Source organism: Lingula anatina, chromosome 8 (assembly GCF_051362555.1).
Source record: "Lingula anatina isolate TDL-2025a chromosome 8, LinAna3.0, whole genome shotgun sequence".
NCBI lineage: Eukaryota > Metazoa > Brachiopoda > Lingulata > Lingulida > Lingulidae > Lingula > Lingula anatina.
In genome coordinates, this window is record NC_141774.1 from 9,407,576 (window position 1) to 9,427,546 (window position 19,971).

Consider the following 19,971-nt stretch of genomic DNA (forward strand, 5'->3'; position numbering starts at 1 on the left):
ATGGTCGTTTACCCGAAGAAAATCCGTTAATTATTCGGCCAAAATGAACAGTTGTTATTCTTTTAATCATAACAATCTTCAATCTGATTACATTTGTCCCGAACCACTGCATTTTTATTTGAATAATTTAAGCGTTAGCTCTGACATATATATATATATATATATTTCGTACACTTCAGTTGCAACATGCTTTATTACTTGAAAATATACTGGTACTGGTATATGTCAATTTCTACAATCACATGTGATTGACCTGCGTTGTTTAAGTATACGCAAATCCCGCATCACGCCCTCTGTGATAACGTGCGTTAACAGACCTCAATGTGGCACAGCTACAGAGGAGAGACGGTGCATGAAGAAATGGAGAGCAGGCGGCTGATCGTCCAACTGTCGGTTTTCGGGGTTTTGCTTGTACTGGCAGCGAAAGGGATTGCAGGTTAGACAGAGGGCGAGGCTGAGAGAGAGAGAGAGAGAGAGCGTCTGTGTGTCTGTATGCGTGTGTGTACAGTGCGTGTGTTAGTGTGTGTGATAGAATAAAAGAGAGAGAGAGTATGGGCATGTGTGTACTGTATGTGTGTATGAGAGATAGTGTCTGTGTTTTAGTGTGTGTGTGTTTTTGCATGGGAGAGAGAGAACGTGTGTGTCACTTAGTGTGTTTGTATGTGCAAGAGAGGTGTCAGTACGTGTGTGTGCGTGTGTGTGTGTGTGTGTGTGTGTGTGTGTGTGTGTGCGGAGAGAGAGAGACTAAACAGTAATAAGTTATTCCACATTTAAAATTGTTTAAAAATCAATAGTCATAAACGAATTAAATCACCCATCACGCTCATAGTGACAAGACTGGTTTTTATTAGTTAGGGGCGTCTGAATTTTTTGCCATTAAATGTAGGCAACGTACATGTAGACTTGGGACACGAAAGGAAAAGTTAAGATACTGTACATTTTAATGTAGTCGTATTCGGTCAGTCGGGTCAAGTCGCAGTTGAAAACGTCACATGTAATCAAAACACACAGAATACCTCCTCAAATTCATAAGTGAAGCGTGCTGTATTTCGAAGGAGTAGTCTACCCCACCCCCACCTCCACCCACCCCAAAACACCCCCCACCCCTCGCCGCCATGCATTTCAAATATGTTCTCATAAATTTAACCCATCTAAGTCTGGAATTGTGCATTGAAGGTGGGTATTTCGGGGCCCATTCCCAATAAAATTGTCATTCTACGTACATCGATCCAACTCCGCAGGGATGCAATCAGATTAACGTTGGCGTTGGGCAGAATACAAAGAAACCGGTGATGATACGAGTTTAATGGAAACGAATGGAGGTGTTATTCTATTAATCTAATTACATTCAGCAAGAGTTCCCTGCAGAGGCGGATCGATCTTCGCAGAACGAGAGTTTCACTGGGAATAAGCCTTTACTTTAAAACCGTTAACTTAAGATAGTTCGCCGGATGAACCCTAGATCACGTACTTGATATCATCTTGTTAGCGCAGCAGACGACTCCCGCGCTCTCCATTGTTTGTTCAGCGTATCTGACACGGACACGGTTTATTTTTATTTCGCATCCACCGTTGGAAATCCTTTTTTTTCTCATGCCACTCAGTAGCGGTAGTCAACAATGGGTGACTTGGGATGTATTTATATATTTTTGTACCCGGATTCTAAAATAAGCTCGCAGATGCTGCTGTTAACATCTGCATCTGAGTAAAATAAGCTGTATATTTGCGGATTAAAAGATGGTGAAATGTTTAAGACAGAAAAATGTGGGCGGCACCTCTTAATCTTAACGGGTGCAATTTCACCGCATATAAAGTATTTAAGCAATCCAAAAATGCAAAATGAACATAAAAAGGGCGCAGGTCATACATTATGTTACTCTAATTAACTGCGCGCACATTTAAAGTTCGATAGTACCCGCCTGTGGGTTTTGCAAAATAATAATAATAATAATAATAATAATAATAATAATAATAATAATAATGAATTAATAAATAAATAAAGAAGAAAAGATGATCGAATGAGTGTGGACAGCTTCTTGGTCAGCATACACTGATGTAAGCTTTTGTATGATGAAAAAATGTCAAATTATTCAAAATATGCCTATGTTACATTTGACAATGACAATTATCAATCTATGAACGTATATTTCCACCGACCTAACCCGAGGTCACATACGTGCCATAGCTTGTAGCCACCTACAATGCCCCCCCCCCTCAAAAAAAAAAAAAAAAAAAAAAAAATCGTACGCGATCTACGCTACTGCACAGGGCAAATGTGTCCTAGACTCTAAGCGTGCCTTGTACGGAGAGCTCCCATTAAAAAACTGTATTCGCTCAGGTAACTTAATTGCAAACCAGTATGTTTAACCGTCAACCTCACACCTGTCAACTTTATCAATTCAGTGCCCTCTGAACCTGTCTTCCCCTTCAGGTTGTAGTAAGTTGTTTTTCTTGCGTGTGTCATCGTGTAAGATTTTATAAGCATGGAACTACAAGACGATCGGCGTAAGGCGTTAACTAAGGACGCACCCTGCACCGTTTTGCCTAAAAATGTTTTAAAGCCTAACTCCCGATACCCGGAAGAAGATGATGTTTGGGTGCATTCAAATGCTTGGACCTTGTTGTTCAACAATCAAACTGACCACTCTTCTTTCACTCTCCCACCTGGACACAGAGAAAATTGGCACACTTGTGTAGGCCCTATATGTGTCTGGGGGGGGGGGGGGAGGGGGGTAGTGCTCTTCATTAAGTTTGCCTTAGACTGTTCCTGAAGCGGTCGTGCTGGTTTCTATTTTAGCATTAACCGGAAAAGGAGGAGAGAGAGGGAGGGGTCAACCCGAGTTTCGGAGGTCACTGGAGACTCGCCTCTAATTTCAGTATGCTGTAGCCGTTATAGCAAATGGCAAATTCATGCAGATAACAGTTTAGTTGCCAACAAAATATCGGAGGGGAGGAGAAGGGGGTTGGAACCTGTTAGTTAGGATCTCTATCAAAGCCAGACATATTAAAGTGTTTAGTCAAATGTACTTTATTTGGGTGCAGATTTCAGTGAGTGTGAGAGGTTGACAATAACAGTTACACTGGTTGGAGAACGAGTCTGTGGTCACGCTCACACACCTACAACATTTCAAAGTTGCAGCTTTGATTTCCAACATCAGATTCAAAAGTGCGTTAGCGAACTTAAAAAAAAATGTAAGCTCAATTTAACCTCCTTCAAATTTGCAGCTTTGACAATATTTTATGGTCAACATCAGACTCAAACACCATTGTTAGCGAACTCAAAATATTGCAGCCTTTTCATATTTGTGGGAGAGGGCCAAACTTCGTTTTCGAAGCGGTCGGAAGCTAGGTGTAACATGGGCTTTAGACTAAAAATAATAATAAAAAAAAAAAAAAACGACACGTCTCTTCTCTTTAGTTTGTGTTGTTACCCATACCCAGTTCTTCGGGAATTCCGCCTCAGACAGTGCTATCTATTAATCCTACGTTGGAGACATCTTACTTTACCATCGAAGATGCAGCCACAGCCTTTAACAAATATTTTCAGTGTTCAGATTGCGTCCTGTCGCTAATATTTGTCATCGATAACCCAGAAACGCTAGTCACAAGGCGGTAAATCTCTCCCCCGATCAATTCTCAAGTCATTTATTACTAATAAAAATGGATCTCACACGCAGTTAAGACCCATTTTTTATTTTTATTTTATTGTGTTATTATACATACATTGAAATGTGGCAATAGTGTAAGAACACCTATGAAATTGTGTGAGGATTACAGCTTCCCCGACCCACAGTTGATATATGACGGCCTGGCTTCATTATTCATACAACACACTTCCAGGGTGAAAAATAAGTTCAAGCACTGAAGTATCATACTTGCCTTCGGCTGAAAAGTTCTATAGAGAACGCGTTATTATAGTTTATAAGAAAAAACGTTAAAATATGCAACGCATTCACGGGTTATTGTCCAGGAATAAAAAGAAGATACGCTTTCTGGTTTTTTGCCTCGAGGTCTCAGACATCATGATTCCAGGTTATGCATGTCATTTCAAAATATACAACGTTTACCTTTTCATATTTTCAGTTAAATGTTTTGGTGGAAAGAGGGACTTGTTGTGGCATACACGTATCTTATACTTTTTTATGAGTTAATTGATCAATCAAATAATAAATCTATTAATATGCCTGTTCATTATAAGAACTGAATTCAAATAGATGATGAAAAATTCTCTTTGACATCTGATGTCAAAATCTGTGTAGTAGTTTATTTTAAACAATTATATCAATCTCAGATTTCTCCCGTGTTTTCTGTAAAGTTTTAGCATTAGCTAAATATTTCACATCCCAATAGAAAGGACCCCAAATGAATAAGAACATTAAAAGGACTGATTTAAATCATTACAACAGCCTCAAAGCGCGCAGTGTGCGACCAGACCTTAGTGAGATAATGTTAGCGAAATGTTCGATAACAATTTATCAGCTTTATAATCATATCTGGGTAATTCAAAAATATCCATGGCTATAGTTCAAGTCTCAAATGTGTGACAAGTAGCAGATAAGACTTGTTGGCTGGCTTTTTAATGGCACATTTGATATGTTTCTTATCGTCAATTTTGATAAAGATCGCTTTTTTTACCGTAACTGCGTTTACCAAACACCCCAGTCGCTGATAAGAATTCGATTTTGCCTTTTTATTTTGAATACTGCATGTACGTGCAGATATTTATCAGTTTAATTTCAATATGCGTGACCAAGAGGTAGCTAGCGATTTAAAGGCGTTCAGCATTTTTTGTATTGTGAGAGAATTTTAAGTTCTAATTTTCATACTGTACACAGCGCTGCGACGATTGTAAAGCTTGTTTTTTAAGAAGTGATTTTTATCATCAACATTATTATTATTATTATTATTATTATTATTATTATTATTATTATTATTATTATTATCAGTCACAATGCTTTTGAGTTACATTAAAAAGTATTTCAACTTTTCCTCCCCTGACCACACTACATACTGGTATTTTCCTGATTAATTCAGATGACAAGTCCGACTTAAACCGACTAGTAACGGAATTTTACGAGTGGCGCCTGGCGGACAATCCCGAGTTCGCTACACAGTCCGGAGACAGCCGATATGATGATCAGCTTGAAAATTTGACGATTGCGGACTTTGAAATGAGAAAGGTATGGCAGGCCCGTAGCCAGTGGGGGTTCCGGGGGGTTCAAAAGGGCCGCCCTTTTTGCTGGGAAAAGGTCCACGAGGTACATGAATTTTATGGAAAAAGGTCCACTTTTTCAGAAAAAGAATCCCCCTTTTGAAATTGCTGGCTACGGGCCTGTATGGTTAATTCTGTGCTCTGAATTAAAATTAACGATTCAGCCGAAGTTGCCCGAATGATTCGAACATTTTTTTTATGATGGCCAAAAAGCTGACGACTTAAAATGTTGATAAAGGATTTTAATTACTGACTTTAACAGTGTTAAACGGTCTGTCAAATTTAAAAAAAACGATAAAAACTGATAAATAAAAACAGAAAGACTTTCCGAAACCAAAAAATGTATTTTGCAAGACTAGAATAGATAAAGGAGGAAACGTATCGCTTTTGTTGTTAAAAATGCAGAAGTCTACATCATGCATCAGTCTAAATTCTTTAAAAAATTGTATTCGTGGTCTACGTTTTTAATCACATCCACAACACCTGTCCTATATCTTATAATCTAAAAAAAAAAAAAAATATTCATATATTCCAGACAAAATGCCAAGACTATTTATTGCGTCTTGGAAAAATTGATCGCGCAAAGCTAGGCGAAAGTGATCAACTGAACTATGACGTCATGAGGCGGTTTGTTCAAGCATTGGTTGACGGATATGAGTGGCATTTGTAAGTATTAGTTTTGATTATTCATATTGCTGAGCCACTTCATCAATTCAAATTCAAATTAAAGCAATGAAACTTCATTAGCTTGCCCCCCCCCCCAAAAAAAAAAAAAAAAAAAAAAACCTTCATATTGTTAGTTCTCGGGGAAGAACCTATAATTTTGCTACATGGTAATAACAATTTTATTATCATAAATATTATAATAATAATAATAATAATGATTATTATTATTATTATTATAGATACAACTCTCTGAACCCAGTTAATTTCCTGGAAGGGCCGCACATCGATCTGGAATATTTGGTCTCCTCCTTGCCGTTCAAGACGAAAAAGAATTATGAAAATTATCTGACTCGTCTGGAGCTTCTACCCAGTCGGTTGTCCCAGATGGTGGCCCTTATGAGGAAGGCTATAGAGTTGGGAAGAACCAACCATAGAGTGTCCATGGTGAGAATAAGGGCTTATTCCCTATGAAACTAAGGACTGGGTTCCCATACCTAGATCGATCTAACAGGATCGAACCATCTCCGAGGGATTTTTCGCTAAATTGCTTTCAGCTTAAGCGGCTTAGATACCTGGCATGCCCACTGAAACTTATAATCAATAATTAATTACCCCTAGCAAATGCAGTAGGCGTAGGATACATCTAAGCCGCTTAAGTTGATTGCAATTTAGTGAGAATCCCCTCAGAGATAGATCGATCCACAGTAAGTACAATTGGGTCTGGGAATATTCCCTATCGGTTTACATAGATCGATCCAACTCCGCAGGGGCTAAATGCAATCTGAAAAAAAAAAAAAAAAAAAAAAAAAAAAAAAAAAAAAAAAAAAAAAAAACAGGCCAACTAAGAGTGAAATACATGTCGATTGAGAACCATTGTTTATTTATGAATAAAAATGAGAAATGAGGTGCCTTTGCAAAGGTCATCGCACACCGAGTGCCATTTTAGTTGAATTCAAATATTTATTATTTTATGTTATTATTGTTTTCAACATAATTTTTAGGACAAGATCCCTGGCCAAATATCAGAAGGCATCACAAACTTGTCAGCGGTAGAAACCTTTTTTTATACACCGTTTAAAGACGCATTAACAAACCTCTCCATACCGGAAGACGAAAAGTAAGACCATTAAGGTTATTATCTTGAAGCGTTTGAAATTCTGCATATTAATTAATTACGTCTAAATTACTGTTTGATAGTCTAGACGAATAATGAGGCTGGTTGTCATGAGTGGGAGGAGGTCAACGTCTAGAGCAAACGTTGCCTCGAACTAATTGATATTTGCTCACCTTGTGGCTTCAGGAAAAATAAAAACACGATGAGCAAAAGGCGCTGTTCACAACCAAGTTGAACCGGGCCTAACTGACCCGTGCTTTAATCATGGCGCGACCCACTTGACAGCACGCCGCGTAATCCCTGCAGGGGGGCGGGGAATCCATTAGGGGATTGTGCGGTATGTTTTCCAGTGCGCTATATTTGGATGTGAGCAAAGGCAAAGGGTTATAGTCATCTGATACCATTTTATCTTTTATTTCTTACAGATCACAACTCAGAGCTCGCGGCCAGAATGTCATAGCAAACGGAATTCAGCCAGCGTTTGCCAATTTGTCCATGTTTATAGCTGACGTAAGTAGTGAACATTAGGCCAAGCAAAATTGAAAGGTTGGTTTATATGTGCGACCGAACCTTATTTAGAGGAAATCAGAATTTTTGCAGACTTAAAATATTTATTTGTTTTTCTTATGGAAAGAAATGCAGTTGACCCACAGAAAAAAGAAACTAAATGTTTTGTTTATTCTTGAAAGTCGTTCACACTTAGGTTTAACCCCCCCCCCCAAAAAAAAAAAAAATCTTTGAAATACAATTCCTAATATGGAGCATGCGTACCCTTGTAACCTAGTACTTGGATCCACCCTTATTGCTGTTACCCTATAACCGCTTCCGGTTTCCATTTTCTTTTTAAATTCAGGAGTACCTTCCCAACACCAGGTCTGGGTACGGAGTCAGCAGCTATGACCGAGGGTCAGACTATTACAAGGCGTGTCTCAAGTGGCATCTGACCACCGATATGACCCCTGAAGAAGTCCACGAAAAGGGGTGGAGCGAGATACGAAGGATATCCGCAGAGATGAATAAGGTTGGTCGTCATTGGTTGGCAATTTGACCAATCGTAAAATTGCAGCAAACAAAGTAGCCGAAGAATTACAGATAACGAAAACAAACAAGCAGAAAAATTTATAATAATAAATTTTAAAGAATTCATGAATTGACTGAACCAAATAATAAATAAATAAAAAATCAGCTGCGCGTATCTTATATTAATCAAGCATATATTTTATCGATCTTTGACCAACATCCTAAGTGACAGTGATGTGTGACGATTATCGACAGCAGATGAGAGATCCTATGCTGTTTTACATCTCATAGTGTAGCCAACAGTGTTGATAAGATTGTGTTATTTCAGACGATGTCTCTCAGAGTGTAAATAACCAATGCGTGTTTTTAAGATTAGTTGAGGTTCTGTCACACCTACTGTATAGTACTTACCTTTGAGAAATATTGCCCATACGCAGACAAACGCAAGGGGTACGATTCCCTTTACACTTTCTGTAAGCCGTATACGTCTAGAGTACGCAGGCAAACGTTGGTGTACGTTCTAGGAGGGAGATAAAATGTTTTGAGCATGTTCATAAACATTTTCATAGGCTACTTATAAACAGGGTGATTTTATCTGCTTAAAGTTGTGCGTATAGTCGATGTGGTATACGATACTCATACAGTACGCACCTCTGTACGTTAGGTGTGGCAGAACCTTTGCCAATATGACTTGCGTATTTCAGATTCTTGCGGATCTAAAATTTAGAGGCTCCATCCGGGACTTTGTAAATAGCCTGAAGACAGACCCCAGGTTTTTCTACAACACCTCGGTAAGACAGGATATCTCAAATCATGCCATGCGTTTTTGTCTTTTTCGTTTTTTTTAGTGCTACTCCTTTCATATTTTAACGCAACGGGAATTTTCATTAAAGGCATACTTGTTGCCACTTCTTTCGTCGACCAAGATTGAACTGAAAAAAAAAAAAAAAAAAAGGGTCCATCCATTGTGTCTTGGTCACCTGTTTTGGATATGATGTTCCTTAGAGTTAACTTAGAGTTAAGTGCTGAAGTTTCCAGGACATGTTGCATTTCATTATAGAGGCCTAATTCGCATTATTTTTTTTTTTAATTTAAAGTATAATTTTAATCGTATATATTAAAAGACAGTAACATTTCCAACCACAGCATGTTTTGCGAATATGCCCAACGTATACATGTACAAGTGGTACATTCAAGATAATCAAAAATCTTAATGGATTGGTTTTGCAGGACGAGCTTCTCGCTGAGTACAACGTGATAACACGAGAGTTGATTCCACAACATCTACCTAAGGTGTTCAAGGACATTCCAGTCATTCCATTTGAGTAGGTTCAAAATTTGGGTCCCACTTGATACAAGTAATAATATGTCTAAATGTAATGTTTTATAAATGAAATATAATAAAAAAATGCAAAATAACTGATCGTGCATTTTTCTAAAATTTCTAAATATTGCGGTGGCCCATCATGAAAGGTCGACTTTGCGATAATGATATGAGAACGTTTGACTACTTGTGATTAGACCACTATAAAAAATGTTGATATGTCTTAATGGGCGTTCGGTGGTACTACTACAAGGCTTTCATTTTCATTGCAGGATCAGAGCAATGACAAATGATGGCCCACTGGGTCAGTATTACGACCCAGGGCAAAACAACAGCCGTCCAGGAGTGTTTGAGGTCAACCTATACAACCCAAAAACGAAGTAAACCGATTTTGTTTCATATAAGGCAATTAGTCACCCTTTTAACAGCTTAATTTTGTCCTCCGCAAACTCGGCGATTGCAGAAAGTAGTTCGAAATGGATGTATGCGAATGTTTCCTAGATAGGCCGAACTCTTTAATATAGTTAAATACATTCTAAAAATCATGAAAGTAGATAAACAAAAGCGGCAGCAAGGTATGGCACGGGGAGTGTTGCACCCAACGTCACCCCATCAATGTCTGGTAAAGTAAAATGTATTTGATAGCATCGTTTTATACACTGCACTTCTTCTGTTATGTAGATTAACGGTGGAAATGGTGGCCCTCAGTTTGCACGAGGTCGAGCCGGGCCATCATTATCAGGTAAAGTATAATGTTAAATCAGTGGTGAAATGATTATTTTTTCTTTCTAGAAAAAAAATGAATTATCATTATGTGTCCATCAAAGTTAAAAGTACTCTTTAAAATTATTTTCAAATGTTCTTTTTGATAATGGTAAGTCTTAATGCTTATCACGTGATTTATAATGATTGTTAAATAAAATATGAAGTAAAATCTGTTCACAGGCCAGCGTTCAGATCACTGAACATCTCCCCGACTACCGAAAGAACCTGGAGTATTCCAAGTATTATGCCATCCCATTTAATTTTCCTTTCCAAACCGCTTATTCTGAGGTGAGTATAAGATCTTTTGGTGAATGTTAAGCAATATAACACATTTAATTTGCTTACTTTATAATATATCGATGTACGTATATGTTCCACTTCATATCTCATACTTGTGCTGAATAGGGTTACCGTAGTATCAGGGATAAAATATGGTTGATTTATTAATCCAAACAGCATTGCGTTTCCGCAACAAATGGCCTACTAGACAATAACTGTGAGCAAGTGTGTTGTCATGATGTAGTTATCCCTTCATCAAATTGGAGGGAGTTTATGTTCTTAATTGGATTAAATGGTATGAAATAACGTTTTTTTGTTCCATAAGTCATATTAGATATTGGCGTTTGCAATAAATAAAAGGAATATCTATTTAAAACGGTTTACATGTTTTCATGAAGTGTCGTGCATGTTGAAATTTTAACGTCTGGATATTTTATGTCCATCAGGGCTGGGCACTCTATGCGGAAGCTTTGGGAGAAGAAATGGGAGTCTATAGAAACAACTACGAACTGTAAGTAAACTACATCCAAACAATGGTTAGCATCTGAATTAACCCAAAAGAGGCTGGCGACCAACGTGAGGTCATTCGAGACTAGATAATTGAAACTATTTTTAGGGCAACAAGGATTATATTTACGTGTTTGGAATTTCTCTTATAAGAATAGTACAAAGTGACACGCAATGCATGGTTATATTTGGCGCTGTTGGGCAACAACTTGAGAGGAAAATGTGTTGGGAGTTCCAAAGTGCATGGTCAAAAGTGCATGGTCTTTATGTGCCCACGGAGAATATGAACTGTGCGTTACCGGAATATTACCTAAATAACTTAGTAAAACTTGACCAACACTATTCTCGAAAAAATCGAAATTGTTCTTTTCCAAAATGACCTACATTAACATTAAAATGCGCAAACCGGGAGAAAATCATGGATATGAAATCGGCTCAAAGCATGCTGTTATGAGACATGCCTTATGGACATAGACCAAGCGATAATTTCAGTGAGAGTATAACTTACATTGTACTTGTTGATTTTGTTCTATTTCAGCTTTGGAAGATATTCCTCGGAAATCTTCCGGGCCTGCCGTCTTGTCGCGGACACAGGACTTCATTATTTCAAGTACGTGGAGTATTACATTTACCACTTAATTAGTAAACCGGCTGATGTGCTGTAACAGCGAAGCAATAAGTGACAGCATTTCACTTTTTTTCAATTTTCATGGACTGCTAAACATTAATCATTATTATTTCTATTGTAATCATCAGCGTTATTATTATTATTATTATTATTATTATTATTATTATTATTATTATTATATGAATGAATGATACCAAAGATATAGCTGAAACCAACCATCACACGAAAACAATTAAAAACACGATCAAAATTACATATCTCTTCCAATCTGTCTTTAAGCTGGACGCGGGAGCGCGCCATAGAGCTGTTTGAAAATTACACAGCCAATTCTTTAGACGGCATCAAGATTGAGGTGGACAGATACATCACGTGGCCGGGCCAGGCATGCGCATACAAGATAGGGGAGCTCAAGATAAAAGACTTGAGGAAGAAGGCATCGGATGCGTTAGGTGAGAATTGAGAATGCGACCTTTCCAAAGATAATGATGTGCATGTACGGTTAACTTATGTCCGCTAGTCGTGGACGAGCGACATGGGTCTACAAAAAAAAAAAAAAAAAAAAAAAAAAAAAAGACTAGTGTAATTATCTGTGGGAAGGTGAATTATCATTCTTGTTAGGTCGAGGATTTTATTTAGCTATTTCTTCTTCTTCTTTTTCTTCTTGTTGTTAGGGGGGGTGACTTGTGGTAATGTTTATAAATGCACTATTTTGTTATGTAAGCATGAGAAAATCTTGAACACCTTTATCTCGTTGCTAACACCATTTTACTATTACTTACTATCATTCAAGCATTTGTTTGTTCATCTATAAGAATACTTTACAGATTTTCTAATTTTTTATGACATACAGTTCCTCTCGCCAATATACGTACCACCAGCATACGAACTAGTACACGCATGCTCACAAAAATACGCCTGCAACAGCATATACGCACGCACACACACACACACACACACACACACATACGCACGCACGCACGCACGCATACACGCAAACTTACACACACACACACACACACACACACGCGCGCGCATACTCAAGATTCTCGGCACATTTTGCATAGGCCTATCTCTAAACATCGGATATTCCATATACCCATTCCAGGCTCAAATTTTGATCTGAAAGAATTCCACAACCGAATCCTGAAGACCGGACCAGTGCCCCTGAGTATACTGGAGACAGTTATTGACAGATACATCAGGGAGAGCAGACCGACCAGCAGCGCCAGTACCACTTCTGTTGGGACGACAACCATTGCCATTTTAGTTCTGTGCCATCTTTTCAATCAGTTCGCCGCTTTAAAGGGTTAATTTCCTCTAGTATCATGTACTTAGTTCAATATTTAAACAAATAAACAGTTTAATAAGGTATCTGTACTCGAGTCAGTCGCAAATAATGCGCAAAAGTATCTCATTACAGTCGCGTGGAATACAGTCTGAGTGGATTGTGTTGAACTTGGCAATCAATTGTGTTAGAGGAGCGTGTGTTTGGGGAGCTCTGGGTTTCATTTAATCACATATAGTAATAAGCATTTTTCGACCGAATCAGATAGATAGGTATGTTTAGATAATATAGATCAATGACAAATTATAACATTAAACAACATGAGTAAAAAATGACAAAGATGAAAAAATCTTTTTTACAAGAAAAACATTTGTCAATTATTACACTTGACGCTGAAAAGGGTCTCACAACCATTTTCGAGTAAACATATTCATCATTTGATGCCATTGCCCAATAGTCAGTGAAAAAATATTTGGTGCGGAGCAGTACATAGTGTCAGGTGTAAACGGCAGCAGACGACGGTTATCTAGCCCGAGAATTTTCTGTATTTCTGGTTTTTGTAACCAACTTAATTTTTTTCTAATCATGGGATGGGTAGGGTCCCAGTGTTGTAGGATGAAATCCGGCGTCACAAGATACGAATGGTTACCTTTTAGCTTTGGCTGCCCTGGAATAGTGATGTTAAGACCCGGTTGCAGGGTACCTGGTTTTTGGCGTGTAGAAGTTCCTTTCAATACAGCTGCTATTAATGGGTTGGCTTTGGCTTGGACAGCTTTTGTTTTCGTTAGCAAAGCTGAGGAAATGTAGTCCCGCGGTTTCTCGTAATCAAAACAGCGTCTGTATCTTTCCTTCGAGACAGTTCTCTTTGTGACACGATTTAAAACGTACAACGAGTTACACTGCATGCGATAACTGTGATACAGCATGGAGATCAACTGGCGAATCATCCAGCCACCATGAAACCAGGATTCATAGTCTAGGTGCAAATCGTACGGTATCAAAAACGATAACGTATCCTTGTGAAAAGCGTTCAAACAATCATCAAAATCCCAGTTCAAGTTTACGGGTTGTTTTTTATTGACAAACTGTCTTGTCATGTCTCGGTAACGTACGTAACCCACAGCAGGTTGGTAATACATAAGAAACTCCTCAAACCTCTGATAAGGGTCCGATGCCATCTTGGGCCAAGCTTTCCAATTGACCTGCCCATCCGACCTAACCGAAAGTTCCAAGTCATCGTCCATGAATATATAGTACAGATATCCGCCGTCTTTCAATTGGGCTGCTAAGTTCACCGCATGATTAAGAAGTACATTTCTCCCAGAATTGTGGGATGTCCCCGGTGAGTAAATATCACCTGACTTATCTGCAAACGTCAGCCAAATGACGTCACGTTCATTGGTTTCTACCAATCCTTCAATGGACCCTTTTGTCGGTCCCTGAATAAGATACACAAATCGCTTCCCTATTGTCTGTTTGTAATCTCTTGTTTGTAAAACTGCATACCTAACCTCAAATTGAAAATGTATGGACTCGGGCAAGTCGGCATCGTCGGCTTCTTTCCAAGTTGGTCTTTGCGAATTTTGTTGAATGGATTTCTCGGCGCCGATGTTTTTTCTCCTGTTACTATAGTTTATGAAAATGTTTTTCTTCACCCAGAAAAACCGCCACAAACAGCCAATCACAATGACAGACAGAAATACGTATTTGACTCTTTTATTTGTCCTCATTACCTGTTGTAAATGATCATCTGCGAATCCAAACCCTTAAATCTGAAATCTAAGAAAATGTATAATATTTAATTGTTTTTCGTTTAAATAAATCTTGAAAAAAGCAGATAAACACAAGGGATTCGTTAGACTTAGGTCGTATAATTCTCGAGTACGCAGGTAAAAGTTGTTGTACGTTTGTACACCCGTAGGACGTTTTGATCACACCCAAAAACAATTTCATGCGCTGCATGCTTATACACATGTTCATACTAGTACCTTCATTTTCATATGCTGGAAATGTAATGTTTGTAATTGACAGCCATGAGCGAATAAAGAGCGGGGAGTGTTTTGTAGGGTAACTGAGTTGATCGGCATATTCTTATGACACTTATAAAACTGTGTGTAATGAAAAGGGGAGAAGGCCGCTGGAGACTGCATAAGGTAGAGATAGAAATGGAAAGAAAGCGGCGCGGTAACCATCTGGAAAGTAGTTAATGAATAACACGAAAGAATACTACACACACTGGACAATAGAAGTGTCACCCCCTGAATCAGAGCAATCAAAGTTATAATGCATGGTCTACTTATAATGTGACTAATGAGTATAAAACCGCTGTACCATGGAATTGTATTGTTGGTCTTTTTGCGAAATTTGATGTTAATAAAATGATACCAGGAGCATATCATTCCACAGTCATTTATCTCCCCCAAAGTGTTGGTTCAGTATGGGTGACACTTCTATTGTCCAGTGTGTGTAGAGTTGTGTTTACTACATGTACCTCGCGTAATGGCAAAAGATAGGGATAACAACTTTGTCACAGAAACAGGGTTTCGTACGGTTAAAGTTGTTCCCGTAATCGATATCATATACGATATTCAAACGTTCCGCTTTACGCTAGGTACAACAGAGCCTTACCTATATGTTATCCGACCTGTTGCAATTCAGGTACGTGACAAGCAAATAAAGCTAAAGCGACTGAAGCAAATAAAGTCAGTGACTTTGTTTAAAACACGGCTTAACAATAGCTTGCTATTGATATTTATATTGATTCAAGCACTCCAACAGTTAGTAGACATGGCTACCCAGGGGCGGATCCAGAGATATTTTCTGACAGTCTTCCAAATTATCTTTATTACCATCCTCCATTTTGACCGTCTTCCGACAGAAAAAATAGATACCTGTCAATGTAAACTTAAAAGTCTGACCGTCTTCCAGAAGACCCAGAAGACGACCTAAATCCGCCCCTGGCTACGACCTGAGTTCTGAAAGATAGTAATCCTCGATCAAATCGTTATGCTAACCCCGGTACAGATGCTTCTGGTTCTCACCCACCCCCATCCCCCCATGCGCCTCTCTTACCTGACATTGTGGCAGATTCAAAGCCACGCCCTTTTTAGTGTGACGGAGCTCGCCCCCACCCCGCTCCCCATGACAGGGTGATGAATTTTAAACCAGACCGTCCTAAGTTTTAAAGAAGTGCACTCCGCACAACGACCTTTGCCAAAAAAGTCGAAGTTGTATTGGGCGTCTCCACTGGATCTTGTCTTGGGTTCAAGTGTTTCACAAAAGAGAGAATTTGATATATATTTTAAGTTATACTTAAAACAACGCCATGTTTGCTATTCCCAGCACCTTACCTGTGTGGCAACGTCTCCCTGTTCCAGACAGGACATCTGACCCAAAGCAACTTTTGATAGATTTATATCAGTAGCGCCTCCAAGACAGCCCACTGTGAGCGCGCCATCTAGCGGTGAAATACGACGGAGAGACTGACTCGAGAACCTGAATGGCGATACTACATGTATATTATGAAGCCAGGATGGTATAAGAACATACTTTAAATAAAGTTTGCATAAAGGTTTGGAAGTAGTCCTTTTTCTCTAGTGATATAACTTTCAGGAGTTCTATTGAATATTGAGTTTAAAATTAAGTTTAAGTGCAGTGCTTTACAAGTGACGCTGTATCCTCATTTTAAGGGCTTAAGCAACTTTCATGCCTCCCTTCTGCGCCACCTGAGCAACCTACGGCATCCTACGTGAAAACGGCGATAAATGTAGACAGCCAGCTTAAAATGTACAAACAATACAATAGTAATTTACTTCGATGACCGCTTTCCCTTTTATTTGTCCGATAACCAGGTTGGTGGTTTTGTGCAGGTTAGAGATCTCTTTTATTTTTATAAACCATCAAAAAACTTGGATTTATCCACTCCCCCCTCCCCCCCCCCCCCCCCCCCCCCCCCAGTAGACTTGCTATTATTTAGAGAGTCGTCTGGGCGGAGAACCTCGTAGCCACAAAACAGAAGAGTAAAGGCTTTGCCACACCTAGCGCATGGCACTAACGTATGAGAAAAATTGCCAATATGCACACAGGCGCAAGGGGTTCGTTAGGCTTACGTCGTATACGTCTCCAGTACGCAGGCAAACTTTGGTTTACGTTCGTATGCTCGAAGGGAGACAAATTGTTTTGAACCTATTCAAAAAATATACTGACAATCAATGAAAACGCATCATTTATTTATCAAATAATATTTTAAGTTCCTTTGGAACATTAAGAAAATAACAGTTTTCGTGTGAAATATGACCCATTATTCAGTCAAACAAGGTGACTCTCTTATGACCAAACAAGTGCATTTCTTCTCGTTTATATGGTTGAAATCGATTCTCGGTAAAAAAAAGTACAAGAAAGTTTTCTGATGCGTTTTCATTTATTGTCAGTATATTTCATGCGCTGCTTATATATCTTCATTTGAATACGCTGGAATCAGGATGATTACATACAATTAAAGATGAGCGAATATCGATGTAACTAAGACCCCATTCCCACAGATTTTAGATCGATCTATCCCTGAGGGGAGTCTCACTAGATTACTGTCAGCTTAGCCGGCTTAAATGCCTGTCCCGCCCACTAAAAGCTGTAAGGGGGTAATTAACTACAGTGCGCGCTCGGATGACAGCAATTTAGCGTGAACTCCCAGGGAGTTAGTTCGATCTAGATGGGTCGATCTAAATCTATGAGAATGCAATCTAAGATACCCATACGCTTCTCTTAACGCTAAGTATGTCAGAGCCTTACCTTAACCTAACCAGGCCAGCATGCAGTCGTTCATGCACGTGACAAGCAAACCTCAAGCGACTCTTCATGAAGTGAAAAACGCACAGCCTTAACAATATAGCTTGCTATTGATATTGATTGCGGAACTCAAACAGCACGTAAACATGAACATTTAATCAGCCAGACCTCAGTACTGACAGGGAGAAGTCCTCGTGAAAAATCGTTAACCCAGGGGAAGAGAGAGGAGGAGGTCGAGCTCAGGGGCGGATCCATGATTATTTGAAGGGTGGGGGTCCGGAGGGGAACGACAGACCTCTGATGCGAAGCCGACCATCGCCCCCTTGGTGTGGGGTTCGGGCATCGCTTCAAATAATCCTGGATCCGCCCCCTGCTTTACTCAGTGACCTTTGCCAAAATTGTCATATAGTGATATTACACGTCTCCATATTGGCCCTTGACCAGGGCTCAAGTGCTTCACATAAGAAGGAATTCAATATAAATATGTGTGCACTATTATATTATCCTTAAAAACAATGCTACTCTTTGTTATACCCATCACCTTAGCCTTACATCCACTGAAACGAAGTATTGCAAAGGAAACCCAGCAATTAAGCCTTTGCTTAATTAAGTGTATCGTAGTATTCTAATGACTGATCCTATTTTTAAGTCAGAAAAGACATTTGACGACCTATATAGACGGTTATGTCGAACCCCCGAGTCCCCCTTGTACTCCTATCCCCCCCACCCTCCCACCTCGCCTCGGGTTTGACTAACTCAATTAAGGTAGTCCTCTCATATTAGCTTTTTTTTGCGATCTGCGCAGGTTTCGCGCATGAGTAGTTTTTTGAGATAGCGGCTAATTATGAAAATAAAACATGCAATAAAATACGTAATTCATCTTTTTAAGAAATCTGTATGAAATCTTTGATGTTATTTTGGTCGAAGCGCTACGAATATGTCAACTATGCGTTGCGTATGAGTGAACGCTTGGTCTTTTACGACGTAAAGTACCCACTTGCGACTTTGTTTACAAATACCGCATGTAAGAAGTTACGCGAAGAAGGGATTGAAAAGAGCGTTTTAGTAAGGCTTGTATAGCAGTGACATGATCTTATCTCACGGAAAACATTCACAAGGGCTTGTATTTTGACCACAAAGTGTATTGCGGAGGTTTGTCATATGGTTACGATGTGTGCAACAAGACATTGCCTTCTTCAGCATTGGTTTCCGATCACCCAGGGCCAACCCGCACAAAAACGAAGTATATACTCCAGCGCAGTAGACTACTGCAATCCTACTGCAAACATGCTTCAAATCTGCTTCGATGTGGGAGCTAATTAGCACATTTGAAACATGCTTCTATCATGCTGCTAATCTACTGCATTAATGCTCCTCCTCTGTACAACCCTATGTAATTTTTGAAGTAGAATTGCAGTAGGCTATACTGCATTTCTACTGCAAATATGCTCTACACCACTACTGCGTTAATGCTTCTTTGCTACTTCGATACTACTGCATTTTCGTGCGGGAAGTTACCGTGATTTGTATGCTGAAAACAATTCTCTTCTTTCACAATAAGTTAAAATAATTAGACTCATGGCGTTTTGTTGTTGATTTAAGTATGTTATTGAACAATATGACCTGCAAACAGTGCGATTTTCAGCTCTCCAGAAAAGATGCAACCGGTGTGCACCCGCCTGGCGTGTTGCGACGTCATTCTTGTAATGGTTTTGTTAAAGTGCAAATGGACAAAACCATAAAACACACAACAGAGGACCAAGGGTTTTTATGCAGATACATGCAATACTTTTTTGATGCTAGGAAAATAAACAGTATATTTTAGAAGATAAAGTGTACTTTATTCCAACTTTATCCTAATTTACCCAATCATAAACAAGAGACTTTAGTTTGTAAATTTATTACTTCACAGAAATTATTCAACCCATAATGCATTAAAAGATAGTCTTGAGTTACAAAATTTTGTTAATTTTTGCAATGATGAAAGTGAAGAAAATCCTTTTTTCTGATTTTTTATTTCATCCCATTCAATTAACAAAATCCTGTGTTCAACCTTTAGCAAATTCTACATAATACCTAGTTTATAATAATAATTTCTTCATGTTTAGGGGGGAAATCAAGATGTCGTGGTTAATATATCAGCATTTGCACATGTCATTTCAAAGAAGTCTAGATGGTCTTTATTGTCTTCTATATGTAAAATTAATCTAAACACAAAAAAGAGTAACAGAATGTATAAAGTAATAAGAAAAATGCATGTAGGATGTCTTTAATGCCTAAATTTTAAAAATGTATGAATATTTATTATATATATTTATTTGATTTCATGTTGTAAATATAATATGAAATCGAAATAAACTGATAACCAAAAGATGTCTTTAGACGA

The 19,971-nt window shown here is 38.7% G+C and overlaps 1 protein-coding gene across 1 annotated transcript; it reads left to right on the plus strand.

Annotated features, from left to right (window-relative positions):
* Positions 1 to 247: 247 nt before the first annotated feature.
* Positions 248 to 12,886, plus strand: LOC106156009 (uncharacterized). Its single transcript, XM_013531069.2, has 16 exons — positions 248 to 436; positions 5,035 to 5,180; positions 5,748 to 5,878; positions 6,118 to 6,322; positions 6,880 to 6,995; positions 7,418 to 7,502; positions 7,846 to 8,013; positions 8,717 to 8,803; positions 9,243 to 9,337; positions 9,609 to 9,716; positions 10,018 to 10,078; positions 10,282 to 10,389; positions 10,827 to 10,891; positions 11,426 to 11,497; positions 11,795 to 11,964; positions 12,621 to 12,886. Exons 1-16 carry the CDS (start codon positions 322 to 324, stop codon positions 12,824 to 12,826), a joined length of 1,938 nt encoding a protein of 645 aa, XP_013386523.2. The 5' UTR covers positions 248 to 321; the 3' UTR covers positions 12,827 to 12,886.
* The last annotated feature ends 7,085 nt before the right edge of the window (positions 12,887 to 19,971 follow it).

Coding starts and splice junctions, on each gene's coding strand:
- LOC106156009 (XM_013531069.2), top strand. CDS start 322: ATGTGGCACAGCTACAGAGGAGAGACGGTGCATGAAGAAATGGAGAGC. Junction 5,181..5,747: donor CGGACTTTGAAATGAGAAAG/GTATGGCAGGCC, acceptor CATATATTCCAG/ACAAAATGCCAAGACTATTT. Junction 8,804..9,242: donor GGTTTTTCTACAACACCTCG/GTAAGACAGGAT, acceptor TTGGTTTTGCAG/GACGAGCTTCTCGCTGAGTA.